This window comes from Tupaia chinensis, unplaced genomic scaffold, assembly GCF_000334495.1.
Source record: "Tupaia chinensis unplaced genomic scaffold, TupChi_1.0 Scaffold148242_1, whole genome shotgun sequence".
Lineage (NCBI taxonomy): Eukaryota > Metazoa > Chordata > Mammalia > Scandentia > Tupaiidae > Tupaia > Tupaia belangeri.
Window position 1 is genome coordinate 114,150 of NW_006208093.1, and position 19,760 is coordinate 133,909.

The following is a 19,760-nucleotide window of genomic DNA, read 5'->3' on the forward strand; positions in this document are numbered from 1 at the left end:
ATTTTTTTTTTACTACGTAAACTACATTATAATGAACACCCAGTAGCTTGATCCTTATGCTAATGTTTGAGTTTTTTAAAGATAATTTTTCTTTTTTAAAGATTTATTTAATTTTACTTATTGTTATTATTTTTTAAGATTTGATACAAGCACTCACCAGAGACAGTGAGATGAGAGAGGGAAAGTGAGAAAGCAAGGCACCAAGTTTGAGACTCAAACCACGGTCAGCCATGTGGGAGTCCAGTGCCTTAACCACTACACCACCTGCTGACCCTGATCATTTTCCTAAGTGGAATTGCTGGGTCAAAGCATACACAGTGTTTTGAACAATGCTGATTTCTACTGCTAAACATCCTCAGAAATACTGTGCCAATTAGCATGCTTATCCATAGAGTACAAGAGTTCCCTTCATTACAAAAAACATGGGTACTTTCCTTTTTTTCCAATACCATACCCCCAAAATTTCATATTACTTCTTTAATTTGAATTTCTTGGTTTAATTTTAGGATTTTTCTATGTTTCTAGGCCAGTTGATTTATAGCTATATATGGCAATTAAGTGTAATAAGCTTTTTAAAAAATTTATTCTACAAATATTTTTCTCATTTTAATTTTGTAGGATTTTTAATGTAATTTAAAAATTTTTAGTGAATAAAATGAATTTTTACTTTTTATTTATTTTAGTTTGGCTATAGGGCATGTGCTCTCAGCAAAGAGAGACAGCAACAAAGAGAGAGGAAAAGAGAGAAATCACTCCTCGGGGGAGCTATGCCACAGTCCCTTCTCCTCTAGTCTCCTCTCATGAGTTTGAGCACACATGTACATGCACCTGGTATGATTTTTAAACTACCAGGTATGGGACTTGAACCATGTAGTTGGTCATATGGGATCCAGTCAGCTTAACCTCTTTGCCTCTTTACTTGATCATTTATTTCTAGGGCCTTGCTATAGTGTAAACATGTCCCCCTGAAATGTTCTGCCACTACAACGGGATTAAGTGGGTGAAAAGTTAATGTGACTACTGAGTTGAAAGCTGGAGCCTTTGGGAGATTAGTGACTGGGTGTTTAGGTGAGGCCTCCATGATGGAGTTCTGGTGATATAAAGACAGGGAGCGAAGCAGGCAAAAGCCACGTGGCTACAGACCACGCTTTGCTCTGCTTATGCCATTAAATAATCTCTTACATTATTAAAAAATAATAAAGAAAAACTTTCCTTCTCATTGCAAAAGCAGCGCATGTTCATTACAGAACAACTAGGCAAACAACAAGAAGAAAATCTGATCATCATGCAGAAATAACTGCTATCGACAGTTTGGTGTACATCCTCTTAAGACTTAATTTTCTATGAGTCTATTTTTTTTAGAAATGTATTCTCTTTAGGCATATATTATTATATTGAATTATTTTATTTAACTTTATTTCTTCTTATTTTTTTAAAAATTTGATCAGAGGTAGATACAGAGAGATGGAAAGTAAGAAAGCAAGCCTCTAGGTCTGGGACTTAAACTCTGGTTGGCCATGTGCTCTTAACCACCACACCACCTGCTGCCTGAATCTATGTACTTTTAAATTTTTTTTAAAAGGCATTGAAGTATGGAACCAGCAGTTAGTGTAATGGCTATGTCGCTGGACTCCCACGTAGTCAACCGCGGTTTGCATCCCGGACCCGGTGGCTTAAAACTCACGCCGGGCGCGTGTGCGTGCGTGCCCAAGATCCCGAGAGGAGAGTGGAGAAGGGATTGCGGCATGACCATCCCCCAGGGGGGTGATTTCTCGCTTTCTGTCTCTCTGTCTCTGTCTGTCTAGCGAGCGCACGTGCCCTATAGTGAAAATCTCTCCAAAAAAAATAAAAAGGCATTGAAGTATGTATTGAGACTTTTTTCCCCCCAATTAATTGCACTGACTGAAATGTATACCACTTAGAAAGACTACATAGAGGGACCAGCAGTTGGCGTAATGGCTATGTCACTGGACTCCCATGTAGTCGAACACAGTTCAAGTCCCAGACCCGGCAGTTCAAGTCCCAGACCCGGAGGCTTAAACTCATACTGGGAGTGTGTGCATGCATGCCCAAGATCCCGAGAGGAGAATGGAGGAGAAGGGATTGCAGTGTGGCCAACCCCCCTGGGGGTATTTTTCACTTTCTGTCTCTCTCTGCCTTTCTGGTGAGAGCACGTGCCCTATAGCAAAAACCTTTAAAAAATAAAAAAGACTACATAGAATTCCATTCTAAGGATTATTATAATTTAAGTTATTGTTGGACATGTAAATTCATTTTTTTTTTACTACGTAAACTACATTATAATGAACACCCAGTAGCTTGATCCTTATGTTATGGTTTGAGTTTTTTAAAGATAATTTTTCTTTTTTAAAGATTTATTTAATTTTACTTATTGTTATTATTTTTTAAGATTTGATACAAGCACTCACCAGAGACAGTGAGATGAGAGAGGGAAAGTGAGAAAGCAAGGCACCAAGTTTGAGACTCAAACCACGGTCAGCCATGTGGGAGTCCAGTGCCTTAACCACTACACCACCTGCTGACCCTGATCATTTTCCTAAGTGGAATTGCTGGGTCAAAGCATACACAGTGTTTTGAACAATGCTGATTTCTACTGCTAAACATCCTCAGAAATACTGTGCCAATTAGCATGCTTATCCATAGAGTACAAGAGTTCCCTTCATTACAAAAAACATGGGTACTTTCCTTTTTTTCCAATACCATACCCCCAAAATTTCATATTACTTCTTTAATTTGAATTTCTTGGTTTAATTTTAGGATTTTTCTATGTTTCTAGGCCAGTTGATTTATAGCTATATATGGCAATTAAGTGTAATAAGCTTTTTAAAAAATTTATTCTACAAATATTTTTCTCATTTTAATTTTGTAGGATTTTTAATGTAATTTAAAAATTTTTAGTGAATAAAATGAATTTTTACTTTTTATTTATTTTAGTTTGGCTATAGGGCATGTGCTCTCAGCAAAGAGAGACAGCAACAAAGAGAGAGGAAAAGAGAGAAATCACTCCTCGGGGGAGCTATGCCACAGTCCCTTCTCCTCTAGTCTCCTCTCATGAGTTTGAGCACACATGTACATGCACCTGGTATGATTTTTAAACTACCAGGTATGGGACTTGAACCATGTAGTTGGTCATATGGGATCCAGTCAGCTTAACCTCTTTGCCTCTTTACTTGATCATTTATTTCTAGGGCCTTGCTATAGTGTAAACATGTCCCCCTGAAATGTTCTGCCACTACAACGGGATTAAGTGGGTGAAAAGTTAATGTGACTACTGAGTTGAAAGCTGGAGCCTTTGGGAGATTAGTGACTGGGTGTTTAGGTGAGGCCTCCATGATGGAGTTCTGGTGATATAAAGACAGGGAGCGAAGCAGGCAAAAGCCACGTGGCTACAGACCACGCTTTGCTCTGCTTAAGATTCTGCCCATGTGCTCTTAACCACCACACCACCTGCTGCCTGAATCTATGTACTTTTAAATTTTTTTTAAAAGGCATTGAAGTATGGAACCAGCAGTTAGTGTAATGGCTATGTCGCTGGACTCCCACGTAGTCAACCGCGGTTTGCATCCCGGACCCGGTGGCTTAAAACTCACGCCGGGCGCGTGTGCGTGCGTGCCCAAGATCCCGAGAGGAGAGTGGAGAAGGGATTGCGGCATGACCATCCCCCAGGGGGGTGATTTCTCGCTTTCTGTCTCTCTGTCTCTGTCTGTCTAGCGAGCGCACGTGCCCTATAGTGAAAATCTCTCCAAAAAAAATAAAAAGGCATTGAAGTATGTATTGAGACTTTTTTCCCCCCAATTAATTGCACTGACTGAAATGTATACCACTTAGAAAGACTACATAGAGGGACCAGCAGTTGGCGTAATGGCTATGTCACTGGACTCCCATGTAGTCGAACACAGTTCAAGTCCCAGACCCGGCAGTTCAAGTCCCAGACCCGGAGGCTTAAACTCATACTGGGAGTGTGTGCATGCATGCCCAAGATCCCGAGAGGAGAATGGAGGAGAAGGGATTGCAGTGTGGCCAACCCCCCTGGGGGTATTTTTCACTTTCTGTCTCTCTCTGCCTTTCTGGTGAGAGCACGTGCCCTATAGCAAAAACCTTTAAAAAATAAAAAAGACTACATAGAATTCCATTCTAAGGATTATTATAATTTAAGTTATTGTTGGACATGTAAATTGTTTTCATTTTTTTTTTACTACGTAAACTACATTATAATGAACACCCAGTAGCTTGATCCTTATGCTAATGTTTGAGTTTTTTAAAGATAATTTTTCTTTTTTAAAGATTTATTTAATTTTACTTATTGTTATTATTTTTTAAGATTTGATACAAGCACTCACCAGAGACAGTGAGATGAGAGAGGGAAAGTGAGAAAGCAAGGCACCAAGTTTGAGACTCAAACCACGGTCAGCCATGTGGGAGTCCAGTGCCTTAACCACTACACCACCTGCTGACCCTGATCATTTTCCTAAGTGGAATTGCTGGGTCAAAGCATACACAGTGTTTTGAACAATGCTGATTTCTACTGCTAAACATCCTCAGAAATACTGTGCCAATTAGCATGCTTATCCATAGAGTACAAGAGTTCCCTTCATTACAAAAAACATGGGTACTTTCCTTTTTTTCCAATACCATACCCCCAAAATTTCATATTACTTCTTTAATTTGAATTTCTTGGTTTAATTTTAGGATTTTTCTATGTTTCTAGGCCAGTTGATTTATAGCTATATATGGCAATTAAGTGTAATAAGCTTTTTAAAAAATTTATTCTACAAATATTTTTCTCATTTTAATTTTGTAGGATTTTTAATGTAATTTAAAAATTTTTAGTGAATAAAATGAATTTTTACTTTTTATTTATTTTAGTTTGGCTATAGGGCATGTGCTCTCAGCAAAGAGAGACAGCAACAAAGAGAGAGGAAAAGAGAGAAATCACTCCTCGGGGGAGCTATGCCACAGTCCCTTCTCCTCTAGTCTCCTCTCATGAGTTTGAGCACACATGTACATGCACCTGGTATGATTTTTAAACTACCAGGTATGGGACTTGAACCATGTAGTTGGTCATATGGGATCCAGTCAGCTTAACCTCTTTGCCTCTTTACTTGATCATTTATTTCTAGGGCCTTGCTATAGTGTAAACATGTCCCCCTGAAATGTTCTGCCACTACAACGGGATTAAGTGGGTGAAAAGTTAATGTGACTACTGAGTTGAAAGCTGGAGCCTTTGGGAGATTAGTGACTGGGTGTTTAGGTGAGGCCTCCATGATGGAGTTCTGGTGATATAAAGACAGGGAGCGAAGCAGGCAAAAGCCACGTGGCTACAGACCACGCTTTGCTCTGCTTAAGATTCTGCCCTCTGCCATGCTGTAACCTCACTAGAAGTTAGACCCTGGACCTCCAAGCTGTGAGTTGAATAAACCTATATTTCTTTATAAAATCAGTTGAGTATTTATATTAGCAATGCAGTAACAGAGTAAAACAGAAATCATATCTGCAGAATCCTTTTTCTTTCTCAGCTTATATATATTAATTTTATAATTTCCTACTATTTTTTATGATTTTATTCATTTTACTTCAACCTTTGAGACGTGTGTAGAGGGTCTAACTGTATTTTTTTAAATAAGAATTTTATTGAGATAGAATTCCCATACTATAAAACTCACCATTTTAATTTAATTTTAATTGCCAGAGGGTGTGTGTTCTTGTCAGAGACAGATAGTGGGAGAAAGCACTTACCAATAGGCACTTACCACACTGCAAGCCTCTCTCCTCTATTTCTCTATTCTGTTGGGATTTGGGGCATGCACACACATGTGCCTGATGTGTTTCTCAAGCCACCAAAACTCAAACCATGGTCAGCCATGTGGAATCCAACTCCCTTAACCATTAGGTCACAAGGCTGTTACTCATTTATCTATATATATTTTTTTGTTACTTGTGCTTTTTGTGTCATATTTAAGAAATTGCTGCCTGACCCAAGAACATAAAGATTTATCCCTATCTTTTCTTCTAAGAGTCTTACAGTTTTAGCTCTTACATTTATTTGTATGTCTAATAACCTGTTCCACCATTCCTAGCCACCTGTGCTGCTAGGTATAGACATCTGACTAGGTTTTAGCCAATGGGATGTAAGCAGAAGTATGTATGCAACCCCTAGATAACGTTCTCATAAAGAAAATACATCCCTCCACCAACATTTTCCCCTTCCCTTAGGCTTAAATACGGATGTATATGGAGCCAGCTTTGGCCAGGTGAACACGAATATCTGCTCAGGAGTGGAGAACAGTAAGACAGATGAAACTGGGTTCTTGGATGACAGCATGGAGCAGAGTTACCACCCACCGCCCACTTAGTTTTGAGCTATTATGAGTTAGAGAATAAAATCTGTATTTCATTTAAACCACTTGGTTTGGGAGTCCCTTTGTTACAACGGCTTAACATATATTATGCTAATTATTACAACACTTTTAATATATGTTTAGTTTTTTTTAAAAATATATATATATTTACTAGAGGGTATGTGCACTCATAGAAGACAGAGAGAGAGAGAGGGAGAGAGAGAGAGAGAGAGAGAGAGAGAGAGAGAGAGAGAGAGAGAAAGGAGGGAAGAGAGAGAGAGAGAGAGAGAGGAAGCACCCCCTGAAGGATCCCCATTTCAGCCAGCCCTGCACCATGGGAATACACATACCTGACATACTTAGGGAGGTGTCCAGATTTGAACCAGGAACCTTCCCATGTGGGAGTGCCTAGCAAATCTGTCTCATTTTACTGTTGTATCACTGGCCTCACGATGTGATGTTTTGATATACACACACATTGTAAAATGATGATCACAATTAAGCTAATTAACATATCCATCACCTCGTGGTTTCATTCTTTTAAAGAATTATTTTTATTTAACTTTATTTATGTATTTATTTTAATCTGACCAGAGAGGGACAGAGTGAAAGAGGGAAAAAGAGAAAGTAGGCTGCCAGGTCTGGGACTAGAACTGTAGTCGGCCATGTGGGAGTCCAGCACCCTTAACCACCACACCACCTGCTGGCCCTTGTGTTTTCTTGTGTGTGGTGAGAACACTTACTATCGACTCTTTTAGCACATTTCAAGTGAAATAATGCATTCTTCTTAGCTATCATTTCATAAATTTGCGTGTCATCCTTGCACAGACACCATCCTCATCTTCTCTGTGTCATTCCAATTTTAGTATCTGAGCTGCCAAAACAAGCATTCCTTAATTTTCCATTCTATTTTTACTGATCTGTCTATTCTTATACCATAAGCACAGCTTCAATTTCTGTAGTGTATAATACATTTATACACTACAGGGGGAAGGAGGTTTCACATTTTTAAAGCATTTTCTGTTTTGTCTTTTTTTCTGCATTCAACCTTTCAATGAATTCAGGCTAATTTTGTCAACTTCTACCACTTTCTTATTCCCACCACAAAGGCAAAGGGTCCCTTCCATCCAAAGTTGTTTCTTAGAGAGTTTCTTCATGTGCTAAAGTTTTATGTTACCATAATGACATGATCATGGTGCATGTGGGCTCCTATTCTGCAGCTGGTGCCCAGGAGTCTGTCCAGCATTTAAAACATGTTCACTTCACCATTACTGGTGAACAGTCCCACTGAGGCAAAGCACAAGAATGATGGCTATGCTTACACTCCCAGGGACACTGGGATTTTAAGTGGCAGTAGATAGGCAAACATACCTGAACAGTACATGACATAAGTCATGGCAACAAACACAAAATCATAGAGTTACAGCTGCCCTTAGCTCTTGGTTCATGTTAAGGGAGCCCAGGTGAGAGAGAGGAGCAGGGGACGGTGGTGTTGTTACTTCTCATAAGGATGGAGTGAGGTTATGTTGCTTGTTGCCAGGGGGGTGGTGTTAGTGGGGCTGCTGCTAATTGGGTCGTTTCTGATTTTTCCTATCCAGTAGTTAGAAATACATCACTTTGGGAGGATACTTAATTCAGTAATACTCAGGGTTCAGTGCCCACTGTTACAATGTGTTTGCTTTCTCCCTCCATTGCTAGAGTATAAGTGAAAGTAGTTTTGCTAACAGAATATGCAATTGGTCCACTACTTCATTGAAAGAATTCAGGATGCTCAATTTTCCTTTCTAAAATTGATTTTCACTTCATATTCTCACAGATGGCCCTCCACTTTTTGAATCTGTTACGGCATTGTAGTGAAGGCTATGCACAGTGAGAAGGGAAGAAAACTACTTTCTGACCAGCAACACCATTTTTTTTAAAAGAATTATTTAATTAAAAATTAATTAATTAATTAATTTTTGGAGAGGTTTTTGGTATAGGGTGCATGTACTTGCCAGAAAGACATAGAGATACAGACAGACAGAAAGTGAGAAATCACCCCCCAGGGGGATGGCCATACTGTATTCCCTTCTCCTCTTTCATTCTCCTCTCAGGATCTTGGGCATGCGTGCACACATGCCCGGCATGAGTTTAAGCCACTGGGTCCAATTTGAACTGTGGTTGCTACATGGGAGTCCAGTGACATAGCCATTACACCAACTGCTGGTCCCAAGAATTATTTAATTTTATTTGTTTTTATTATTTTTAATTTGACCACAGTGAGAGAGAGAAAGTGAGAAAGCCAGCTGCCAGGTACAGGACTTGAACTACAATCGGCCATGTGGGAGTCCAGTGCCCCAACCACCACACCACTCGCTGGCCTCAGACCACAAGCACCATTTAACACATTTGCCTCTGCTTCATTTTTGAAAAGCTTCTAAAAAGAATGATCTAAAGTAGCTTAGTTTCAGAGGTTAGTTTAAAAGGTCCTTCAATCTCTCAGTGAACAAATTAAAATTACAAAAAAATTTAAAAATAAAAACAATAAAAAATTTAAGTATCAAATCTATTTGGACTAGCAGTGTGTGTAAAGCATACTAGGTATTAGTCCATCTGAGCTCCATTTATGCAGCATTCCTTGGCTTCTGCTATGGCTTAACATTCTTTTAATGTCAATGGAAAAATAAAAATAAACAATAAAAAACGCACACACACGTGTGTGTATAGTTTATTTTGAGGGAAATAATCAACTTCACGCATTGAGGTTACAAAATACAAAAGGAGTTGATCCATGTCAATTAAAAGCATTGCTGTGAATCATTGCTACTTATATTCTCATCAAACACAACCTGCATCTCTTTGACCAATTTATTGACACAATTTATCCACCATTTATGAAAAGCAATCTGTGATACAGGGAAAAGGGAAGCCCATGTGACCTAAGACTACAGGTTATGAAAGGATAGGCTCTTGATCTGTCCTAGGATACTATTGCTGGCCCAACTGTCATTGCCCTTCCCTCATTCTTGCCAATAACATGGCCCACCTCTGCCACTGCCTCATTTCTACTTAGTTCTGTGATTAAGACTTGGCATTAGGGCTGATGGGAGAGGGAGAGTTTCTTCCTGTAACTGACATTCCTAAGAGGCCATTATTCATTGTTTTTGGGATGACGAGGCCTCATATTAATACACACCTCAGGTAAAATATTTAGCTTGTCAACTCTTGCTTGGAAAGAGGGAGAGGAGTGTCTTGAAATGTTCTCACCAAGGCTAGAGGGAAAGGTGGAGAAGGGATTGTGGCATGACCATCCGCTATGGGACGAGCTATGCTTTCTCATTTTGCTTCTCTTTCTGTCTCTTTGGCAAGTGCCATGTGCCTTTGGCTAATTAAAACAATAATAAAAAAGAAACGGAATTGCTCTTGTAACAGTGTTTTGAGATAGTGGGATCTTTAAGAGAAGATTAGATCACATGGGCTGTGCCCTCATGTACAGATTAATGCCCTTTATCACGGAAACGGGTTACTCATCTCAGGAGTTTGGCCCCCTTTTCTGTCTCATGTGCTCTTGCCACATGATGCTTTCCATCATGTTTTGTTGCAGCAAGAAGGCCCTCACCAGACTTGGCCCGTCAGTCTTGGACTTCCCAGACTCCAGAACTGCAAGCCTAATACACTCTATAAACTATCCAGCCTCTCGTGTCCAGTTAGGCCTAAAGAAAATGAACTAAGACAATAGATAATAAACAATCAAATATGTAAACACAAGATTATTTCAGAGAGTGATCAGTGATGTGAAGGAAGTAACATATGCAAGGTGATTTCAGAAAGTGATAGTGATGTGAAGGAAGCAAAATACGCAAGATAATTTCAGAATGTGGTAAGTGATGAGAAGGAAGTAGAAGACTGATTTGATGGAGCCTGGTGACTACTTGTGAGCTGACAGTCACCAATCCCTCTGATGATGATGTTTAGTTGAGATCTCAATCGTGAGGAATGAATGGTGCTTCACATCTTGATTGCCTCTAGTTTGGTACAAAGCTTTCAGTTCAAGTTTCCTCTTCTCTGGCAAAGAGGTTCAGGAACTCAAAAAGGCTTTCTGCGCTGATATTTTCTCCATCTGTCCCTTTTCTGGGAAGGCATAGAACTGAATGAGCTCTATGACTCTGTTTTGCTCTCTGCTGTGCTCCCAGGCCCTAGAATTCATTCGCAAACACTTGAGGAGTGAATGAATGGAGTAACATCGAAACCTGAACCTGCCATCCTCCTTCAAATCGCCCCTCCCTATCACTAGTGAGTATAAATGATACCACCTGGGTCCTTGGCCAGGCACCTGGGTGTCCACTTTGACACTGCCTTCCTCTTCCACCCTGAGCTGATTAGATACCATGTCCTGCTGATTCATTTTCATGCTTGGATATTAGGTTTTGTCTTTCTGTTTCTTTATCTCTCTCTACCAATTGGGACAGCTTCTTAATGGAACTCCTTGCTTCAAGCCTGCTCCTCTCTGGTTAATGTTTCATACTCCACCCAAGGAATCTATGTAAAATATGAATCTGAAAGATCTTTCACTTAATATGCTTTGGTGGCTGCTAGCATCTTCCCAACCTTTTAGATGGTCTCAGGCTGGCAGTTTTGTGCCAGGCACCTCTCCAAACTTGTTTCATCTCTTGTCCCTTTTTTCTTTGCATCCCAACTCTGGTTGTCCCGACTGGTGCTGTCAGTGGTGGAGCTGAACTCAGCTGCAGATGGGAACTGAGGCAGCTGCTGGCTCCCATCACCCAGTAATGCAGAGCTTAACAGGAAGTGACAGGCAGGTATGTGAGCTTCCCCTGCTTTGGACCCACCTATGGCAAAGCTGGGCTTCATTACTGAATGAGAAAGGCCATAGGGTGGGGCCAGCAGATGGTGTAATGGTTACGTTGCTGAACTCCCACATAGTCGGTGGCAGTTCGAGTCCTGGACCTGGCGACTTAAAGCTCATGCTAAGTGTGTGTGCATGCCTGCCCAAAATCCCTAGAGGACAATGGAGAAGGGATTGTGGCATGGTCATCACCCCCCCACCCCAGGGGATGATTTCTCGTCCTCTGTCTGTTTCTCGAGTGCACACACCCTATAGCAAAAATTTCTCCTCCCCCCCAATAAAAGAAAAGGCGTTAGAGCCTTTCCATCAGGCTGCCTATAAAACACCAATCCTTGCCACTTGGGAGCAAAGGTATCCCAGAGAGCGTTGGGCCAAAAAACATGATGTGGACCCCTTACAAGCAATTTCATAAAGGGCTCCATGAAGCCAGCGTGCACTACAGCAGGAGAAAGACGTGTACTGTGCTCCCAGCAGCACAGCGGTATGGGCATGTAAGACACAGCCTGACTGCAGTTTGAACTTTCCTTCTTTCTTTTTAATTGCCAGAGGGTGTATGTGCTCACCAGAGACAAGGAGAAAGCAGCCCTCAATCCCTTCTCCTCTATTTCTCCATCCTGTTGGGATCTGGGGTATATACACACGTGCCCAGCATGTTTTTCAAGCCATGGGGCCAGGATTTGAACTGTAGTTGGCCATGTGAGATCCAGCTTCTTTAACCACTAAGCCATGGGGCAGCCTGGATGATCTTTTTTTCTTCTGAAGCAGCTGACCATGTGGCCTTTTCCTGGAGTCCAGATGCTTTCTTATGTAGCAGCCACTCCCCACCACTCCTCACTGGCTATTCAGTAGCTCAGGGCTCTCCAAAATGAGGGGTCCAGAAATGGACCCTGAGCAAAAGACCTGACTGAGCCAGATTTCAGCCTAGGGGTGCAGTTTGTTCATATGGGGGGTATGACTTTGGAAAGCAGGAGAGGACAGGTACTCAGTAAGGAACAGCTCCCTCCTGTGTTCAAAGAGGAGAATAAAGCATCTTGGTTTTAGCAGTCATTTTGTAGTAGAGATTGATTTGTCCTTCTGATGTGTTGTTTCCATAGAAGCAGGGTTTAACCTTTTAAATGAAGATTATAAAGCTACCTAATTCATTTAAAATTAGGCTTCAAGCATCTCAGTACTTAACGCTCAAGTGTTTCTGTGAGACTCGCTGCAGCCATGGATGTCACTGCCAAACAGAGCCTGCGACTTTCCAGCGTATGAAGACTCCCGTTCTCGTATGTTTGTTTGTTTCTTTATTTCTAAAATTAACTTCATAAGGAGGTACAACTTCTGTGGAAGATCACCAGGCTATTAATAAAAACCTTTTAATTAATGAGTAGCACCGACTTCTCTTCACAAATACAGGAAGACTGGCACACAGGCAAGACACATGCGGGTTCAATTAAAGTAATTTATTGTATTCTTCCAGAACAGACAGAAAGAGCATCTTAGGAGCTGATATCACAACACAATGTTATACACCATTTTCACAGCTAGCCTTGCATTGAATTCTTTTTTAAAAGAACATAGTAATTTTAAAAAATCTAAATATTTACATATTCATAAAACATATATACAGAAGATTGAGACATTATCCATAGATATGGATTTTCTTTTTGCTAAGAAAACCTATAAAAAGGATTTCTGAATATAGTCTGAATAGTAGTCACAGTAAGTAAACACAAATACAATTTTCATTTACAAAATATCATTTTACTGATGCAGTTTTGATGTGTGTTTCCAATTTGGGGATCCATTGCACATATTCTGTGAGTTGAGCGATTCTCACCCCCTCCTCAAGTATTGAAAACTCCAAGCTGGGGCCAGTCTTGGAAGGAAGTGATTTTGAAGGTTCACGGTGTACATTTAACAGGCCCACAGTTGTTAAGTCAATGTTTTACCTTCACTAGCAACATATCCCTATTTTAATAGAGTGGAAAGGTCACCAATTAATCTGTTCTGTGCCCTTACGAAATATTTTCTTCTGGAAGGCAGAAGGCAAATTTTAAAACATATGCCACAGAAAAACAAAAGCCCTGGTTAGTAGTACTGCATCAGGTCACTCGATCAAACCTAGACTGGTATCAGCAAAAGGATCACTTACTGGCCGGAAATGAAAAAGGCTAACTAAAACATAAGAAAGAAAGAATTTTTTGCACCTTCCTGTAGCCTCAAAAAGAAGATAAAGTCACAAATATATGAGATGTGACCATCTAGTAGTTAGACCGATTCCACCAGTTATATCTAACTCAGTTTTTTGTCACATTACAGGGATGCTTTGTATCATTTTCAGGTGATCAGCTCGTCTTCAGTGGAATATTGATTTCTTCCAAAACGGCCCTCCTATCTCTGGGTTTAGTTTTCCAGGGTGATACGACACACGTACCTTGGGTAGGGTAGTTAAGAAAATCCAGGATCGCCACTTGGCTCGGCCACTAAAGGGTTAACCGGCCCTGGGTGAATAGGAACTTCTTTCTGTTCCTTCCCCTCACCTAAGTGGTGGCTCTAACATTGCAGGGTTTGAAGAAACAAGTGCTGGGGGAGGTATGAAGCTGCGGGCACAGCAGTGTTTGCCTTGGGGTTTGGAGTTCTACAGGCCACACTTTTTTTTTTATGCCAAATTTTGGCCTTTGGGCCAAGCGCCAAAGATTCAAGGCAACTAGCTTTATGCAGTCAATGAGGTGTAAATGCAATCTTTCTAAATAAGATGATATTTTGAAGTTACCATCTTATTAGAGAAAGAAATCTGGAGCTACATATTTCTGTAAAGCAAATGCCCACATGGCAAGATAGTTTGGATTTTCATGTTAGTTTTATAGAAAAGTGGAAGGCATGTGTACTAGGAATCAAATGAACTATATAATAGTAGGTACATTTGTGACTGGTCGGTCGCCACACAATGCCAGACCCGGACCACTGAAATTTAAACAGTTGTTAGGTACCAGGCAGATAATCAGTTACTTTGAGTTTCTCACCTTTTGATTAGTTATTTCACCCCTGCTAATATAATTTACTATTGATAGAAGGGGTTTTCTTTCCTAAGAACTCATATGTCATTTTCACTTATTCAGTTATAAGTGGTTTTTTTCTGGGGGGTGCTGATGTCATAAATGATTTCATCTAATAGGTCAGAGTTGTCCTGTCTTCCAAAACAACTTTTTCTAAGTTGATCAAGTCCTGGTTAATTCTGGTCTTCATAACTGCTCTCTCAGTACTAGGAAGAGCCATTCTCCTTTATACCATATCTAAGCAATTTACATTAAAATAAATATGTTTCGAAACTCTCTATATTCACATTGAGGTTATGCATAAAAACAAGGAAAAGAGAACGGCTTTTTTTTTTTTATAGTGGACAATAAACTAATTAGACCATACACTGGACTTTTAAAGGATAACAAATCAACTCTAAAAATGATTTTTAAAAAAATCTTACACCAAATTGGAGGCTTGATTACCATACATTACAAAGAAAATAAATGAAACTATTCAAACATGACAGGCAAACTTCACGGAACACCCACACTTTGCAGGAACCTGAAATGCTACGTGGATCTTGGAGGAAATTCACACGGAAGAGTCACATATGCTAACGAACAAGGTCACTAATATGAACGTCTAGGCAATGAAACCTGGTTCTGTGTCCTCCGTGTTTTCTCTCCTGGTGTCAAATATATTACCTACAACAGAGACAAGAAAATGAAGGGGAAGGGCCGCTTCTCTAAGGCACAGTTGTACATTTTTCTACAATGTGACGAGATGGAGTATTCTGCACAAGTGGGGAACTTCCTGGGAGGTATCTGTGCACCAAGATTAAGTTGCAAAGATTTTAGCCAAAGCTTTAGTTGTGCCAAGATAAGCAATTTCAGGAATTAGACATTTGTAATGATTTTTTTATAGCAAAAGTCCACGAATATGGTTTACTATTAGAGTATATCCATATATTGTCCAGTAATAGAAAATGACTACATAAAATATGATTTACCTGCAAAACAGAGTATCGAGTAGCTATTAAAATAATGTATATGAAGATTTGTAATAAAAAAGGAAAATGCTTCTGATGTGAAAAAAAAAACAAAAAACCAGCAAACAAATTTTTACAAATTTGATCTCCTTTGTATAAAGAAAGAAATATAGAGAAAAGTCCGGGAAAGAACACTCAATAGTGATGGTCTTTGGGTGGTAAAGTAATTTGACCAGACAGACAGACAGACAGACAGACACGCACACACACACATACACACAGAGAGAGAGAGAGAGAGTGAGAAAGAGAGAGAGACAGAGAAAGTCACCAGGTCCAGGACTCGAACCGTGGTCAGCCACATGGGTGTGTCCAGTGCCTTAACCACCACACCACCTGCTGATCCTGTTTCTTATACTTTTATTAAACAAACAAACAAACTATATAGGGTTGCTACACTGGCTGGCCTAGTGGTTAAGAGAGCCAGATCTTATAGGACTGACTATGGTTCAAATTCCAATCCCAGATTTTTTTTTTTTTAAGAAGTATTTATTTAATTTTATTTATTTATTATTATTATTTGGTTTGGCAAAAAAGAGACAGAGAGAGAAGGGGAGTGAGAAAGCAAGCCGCCAGGTCCAGGACTCAAACCATGGTCAGCCATGTGGGAGTCCAGCACCTAAACCACCATGCCACCTGCCAGTCCCAGTTCCAGATTCTTGAGAAACACGCTGGGAATATGTGAATATATGTCCCAAATCTCAACAGGATGAAGAATGTAGGAAAAGGGATTGCAGCATGACCACGCACCACTGGGGGTTCTCTCTCTCTGATAAGCATGCACCATCTGGCAATTTAAAAAGGAAGAAAAGTATGTAAAAGAATGCCAATTCATGACCAAAACTGCTAAACCCAGATGAACATCCACCTATTTCAAATTCAGAAGCCAAGTCACATGTAAAATTTTTGAAAGCACAGTTCAGTTTTACTTTCTTTAGACTTTTAACTTTTTAAAATTAAAAAAATTTATTTGCCAGAGAGCACATGCATGCACTCACCAGAGAGACACAAAGAAACAGAGGGAGAGGAAGAGAGCACCCCCCCTCCCATGGGGAATGATCATGCTGCAATTCTTTCACCTCCATTTCTCCATCCCTCTGGATTTGGGGCACACGTGCACATGTGCTGGCTATGTGGGATTCACCTCACCTAACCACCAGGCACAGGCTGGCCCCTAGACTTCTCTTTTATTTTTTTTCAAATGCAAACTGTTCCCAGGTCCTGAGTGGGTTTCCTCCGTCATCCAGGCGGTCTCTCACCTGCAGCACTTACGTAGCTGCTTTTGCCTCACTCAGCCTGAGGACAGGCATTCACACACCAGAACCAATACAGAACTCAGTTCCCATGGTTGCTCAAAAGGCTAACTGAGCAGGGCTGAGGAAAGACAAATGATGAAACTGTATTTCTCTACTATAAGATCTGTATCCATTTTTGTTAACACTAGACAAATTGAAGACGGCTTACAGGTAATGGTTTGAAACAGATGTCATGTGACCACCCAACTGTATAACTGTAACCCTGCCCTGGTCACTCCTGGTTCAGAGACACTCTTAAGGATTTATACTGCTCTTCCTAACCTTACCCAACACATGAAAATTTGGAAGGAGGAAAAAAGGCCTTAACAAAGTGGTAAAGGCATTGCTTAATCTTTCCAAAGGACCAACTCTTGCCAGCTCAGATACTTGAGATAATGAAGGTTTGTATCAGAGCCCTGGGTTGCTCCTGTGGTTCTGACCAGTGAGGCTCAAGTCCACACATGGAGCTACACACACAAGGAAGGCGAAGTTCACCCTTCAGATGATCTTCTTATGGCACAAGGAGGTGGGTATTAGTCCTGGCACTGCATTCAGAGAAGCTGGCCGGACTGGAGATTTTACTTTAGAGAGAGAATCAAGAGGCATGCTAGACTATCGAGATTATTTCATTTTATTCCTGCAAAATTTGGGCACCAATCTGTGACTTCTTTCCCCCCTTACTAAATGATACTGTTTTTATCATGCTGTTTTGTAATTTGTATCAAGTATCTATCAATAGTCTCAGACCACTGGGTAGAATTTGAGAAAGGGCTTAAGTAAATGAGTATAAACTGCAGTGAACTTTGGGTAGGTTGATAATGAACATTCTAATTGTAAAGACTATGAGACATTAACGGGATCAGTACATCCATCATCTCCTAGGATCTTTAAAAACATGCAGAGAAAAGCTGGCTTTGGCTTAGGTCTAAGAAAGCTATACAGTGTCATGGCTGGGGAGTCGAGGGGCCAGAGTGCCGGCCAGGCCATCGGCCAGCCGTGAGACCTTGGGAAAGTCATTTAATGTTTCTGGGCCTCAGGCTTTTTTTCCTATAAAATAAAAGGACTGGATAAAAAGAAGGGATTGGACTAGATGATCTCTCAAGTTCCTTCTCATTCTCTGATTCCTTGACAAGTTTTTCAGTTCCATGAGGCTGTTCTAGTATCCCCCATGCTCCGTTTTCTCATCTGACACATCTCTGCCTCCATCTTCAGATGGGAAAATGTAAAGTTATATCACAGGGAATCATTTTCAGATAATAAAACCAAAGCCCATTACGTCGTACGACACAGAGAAGAAAAGGCAACGCATAAGCCCAGGGCCTAACTAGGGGTGGAAGGAGCTGGGTACAGGGGACTTGCCCTGGAAAACACAACTAGAAGAGGATGGTCTTCCTCCAAAGGGCCTCCTGAAATGTACAACTTCATTATTATCAACAGTATTTCAAGCATCTACTGGGAATGGGCCGGGGTGGTAAGAATAAGGCTGGTAAGAGTTTCCCTGATACTCAGAGAATGACAGATTGGGAAGGAACGACAGAGATCACATACTTCAATTCTCTTAATTCACAAATGTGAAAACACAGTCAAGCCAGAAGAGAAATCCCTTTCCTAAGATGACTACATATGGTAAGAACTTGATATAAGCAGGTCCTTTTGGCACCTCGTGGCTGATTTAATGTTTGTCCATCGATCTGTTGCTTAGTTACTCAATGATAGAGAAAGCAACGGATGTCTCATTTGCTCGGCTGAGTTTTCTAACTGCTTGGAGGATCACTGATATATGCCCTTCCTAAACCCATGAACTCTATTATCATCTCAATGCTATCAGCAAACACATGACCTTGGAGAGTTCCTACACAGACTAACTACTCCACTAACATTTGCTGAATTGAATTAAAAACATACCACCCCTAGTTTGGAGGAAAAAAACAGTGAATTGAGCTTTTTCAGTCAGTTTTTTGAGGTGTATGGGTTTTGTGGGTGGGTACAGAATCTTTAGTTATTCATTTGAAGGCAGTCAATACAGAGTGCTGAGACCAAGTGAGGGAATAAAGAGACACGTGGGTCATTGATGAGACCCGGGTTCTCAGATATGAACGGATACACAGCTGGGTGGCCAGGGTCAGCGGTATTACCTGAGAGTCAAACAGTCTGAAGTCTGAATTATGTCTATGGCTTTACACAACCGTGTGCAGCAGATGCATCAGTGAAATACCGTACCCGGCCATAAGATCTGGTTGTTGTATTAGCAGTGTGTACGCATGCTGGAGGGACTGGCTCACTCAATCCCACGGTTAAAGCACAGTATTCCTTGGGTGCCCATTATATGAGGAAGAACGATCAATTGTATCTCAAAGGCCTTTTGGAGGAGGTGGAAGAAGACAGAACAAGTAAGAATGTGATCACAAAAAATTGGTGATCCCTGCTTTATAGTGAAATCTCATTTTATATAAAAATATGTTTTAAGGTCCAACGGTTTTGAGAGACAAAATGTTGTGACAGTAAGCTTTTAGGATTTGCTCTCCTGTGATTTTTATGAACATGAAACTGAGTGTGAGAAAAATGCAGATTTTCATGCTCTCTGATTTCAATATGAAAAGTATCTTTGGACATAGGGCCTTGAGAACCTCTGACTATAAGGTCTGGGTCTGTTACAGAAGCAGTATGTTCAAGCATCTGCATCTCTAATGTTAAAAGCATTTTCCATGCAAATATTTTTGTGTGCTGCATTTTCCAGCGGGTGATGGAAATGGAAATGTGTTTTACCTGTTGGTGGTAAAGAAATGCTGTCCAGTCTTTCATCACCGTCAGCTACCTCTGCTGGTTACAAACATAAAACACAAACCTCATTAGTTTCAGAGAGCACATTCATTTTACTGAATATAGTAATACAATTAAACGAAACTCGAGTATACATAGCACTTTTCATTTTTCTCTTCCTTTTTCACATTCAGTTGGTTCACATTTAGTAAAATTTAGATGAAATTTATTGATGATGATAATGATATGAAGTCAATTTTCCTATATTGTTTAAAAAGAGTCTTATGAACCTCATTCTCTTAATCATCGATGATTTCAGTTCATTTTTATTTATTTACCTAGGCCTAAATATCTAGCCAGCATCTGGGGCTGTTTAAGGATGGTCACTGAAAGCACCCAGTTCAGTGAATTCTCTTTGTATGACAGAATCATATTTGCCTTCCCCAGAATCA

The 19,760-nt window shown here is 40.3% G+C and overlaps 1 protein-coding gene and 1 non-coding gene across 11 annotated transcripts in view; both read right to left on the bottom strand.

Annotated features, from left to right (window-relative positions):
* BEND7 (BEN domain containing 7) overlaps window positions 1–19,760 on the bottom strand; it is a 153,446-nt gene that overhangs the window by 46,555 nt on the left and 87,131 nt on the right. For 3 of the 10 annotated variants that reach the window (XM_014584957.2, XM_014584953.1, XM_014584955.2), the window contains exon 7: window positions 19,315–19,365. In XM_014584957.2, coding sequence (XP_014440443.1) covers window positions 19,315–19,365 — 51 coding nt within the window. Of the gene's footprint in view, window positions 1–12,632; window positions 14,913–16,356; window positions 18,908–19,314; window positions 19,369–19,760 lie in introns of those variants that run through there. The other 7 variants (XM_027769045.1, XM_006170373.3, XM_014584954.2 and 4 more) reach the window with 5 other exon arrangements.
* Window positions 7,143–7,249, bottom strand: LOC114006482 (U6 spliceosomal RNA). Its single transcript, XR_003548191.1, has one exon. It is a non-coding gene; the product is annotated as a U6 spliceosomal RNA (small nuclear RNA).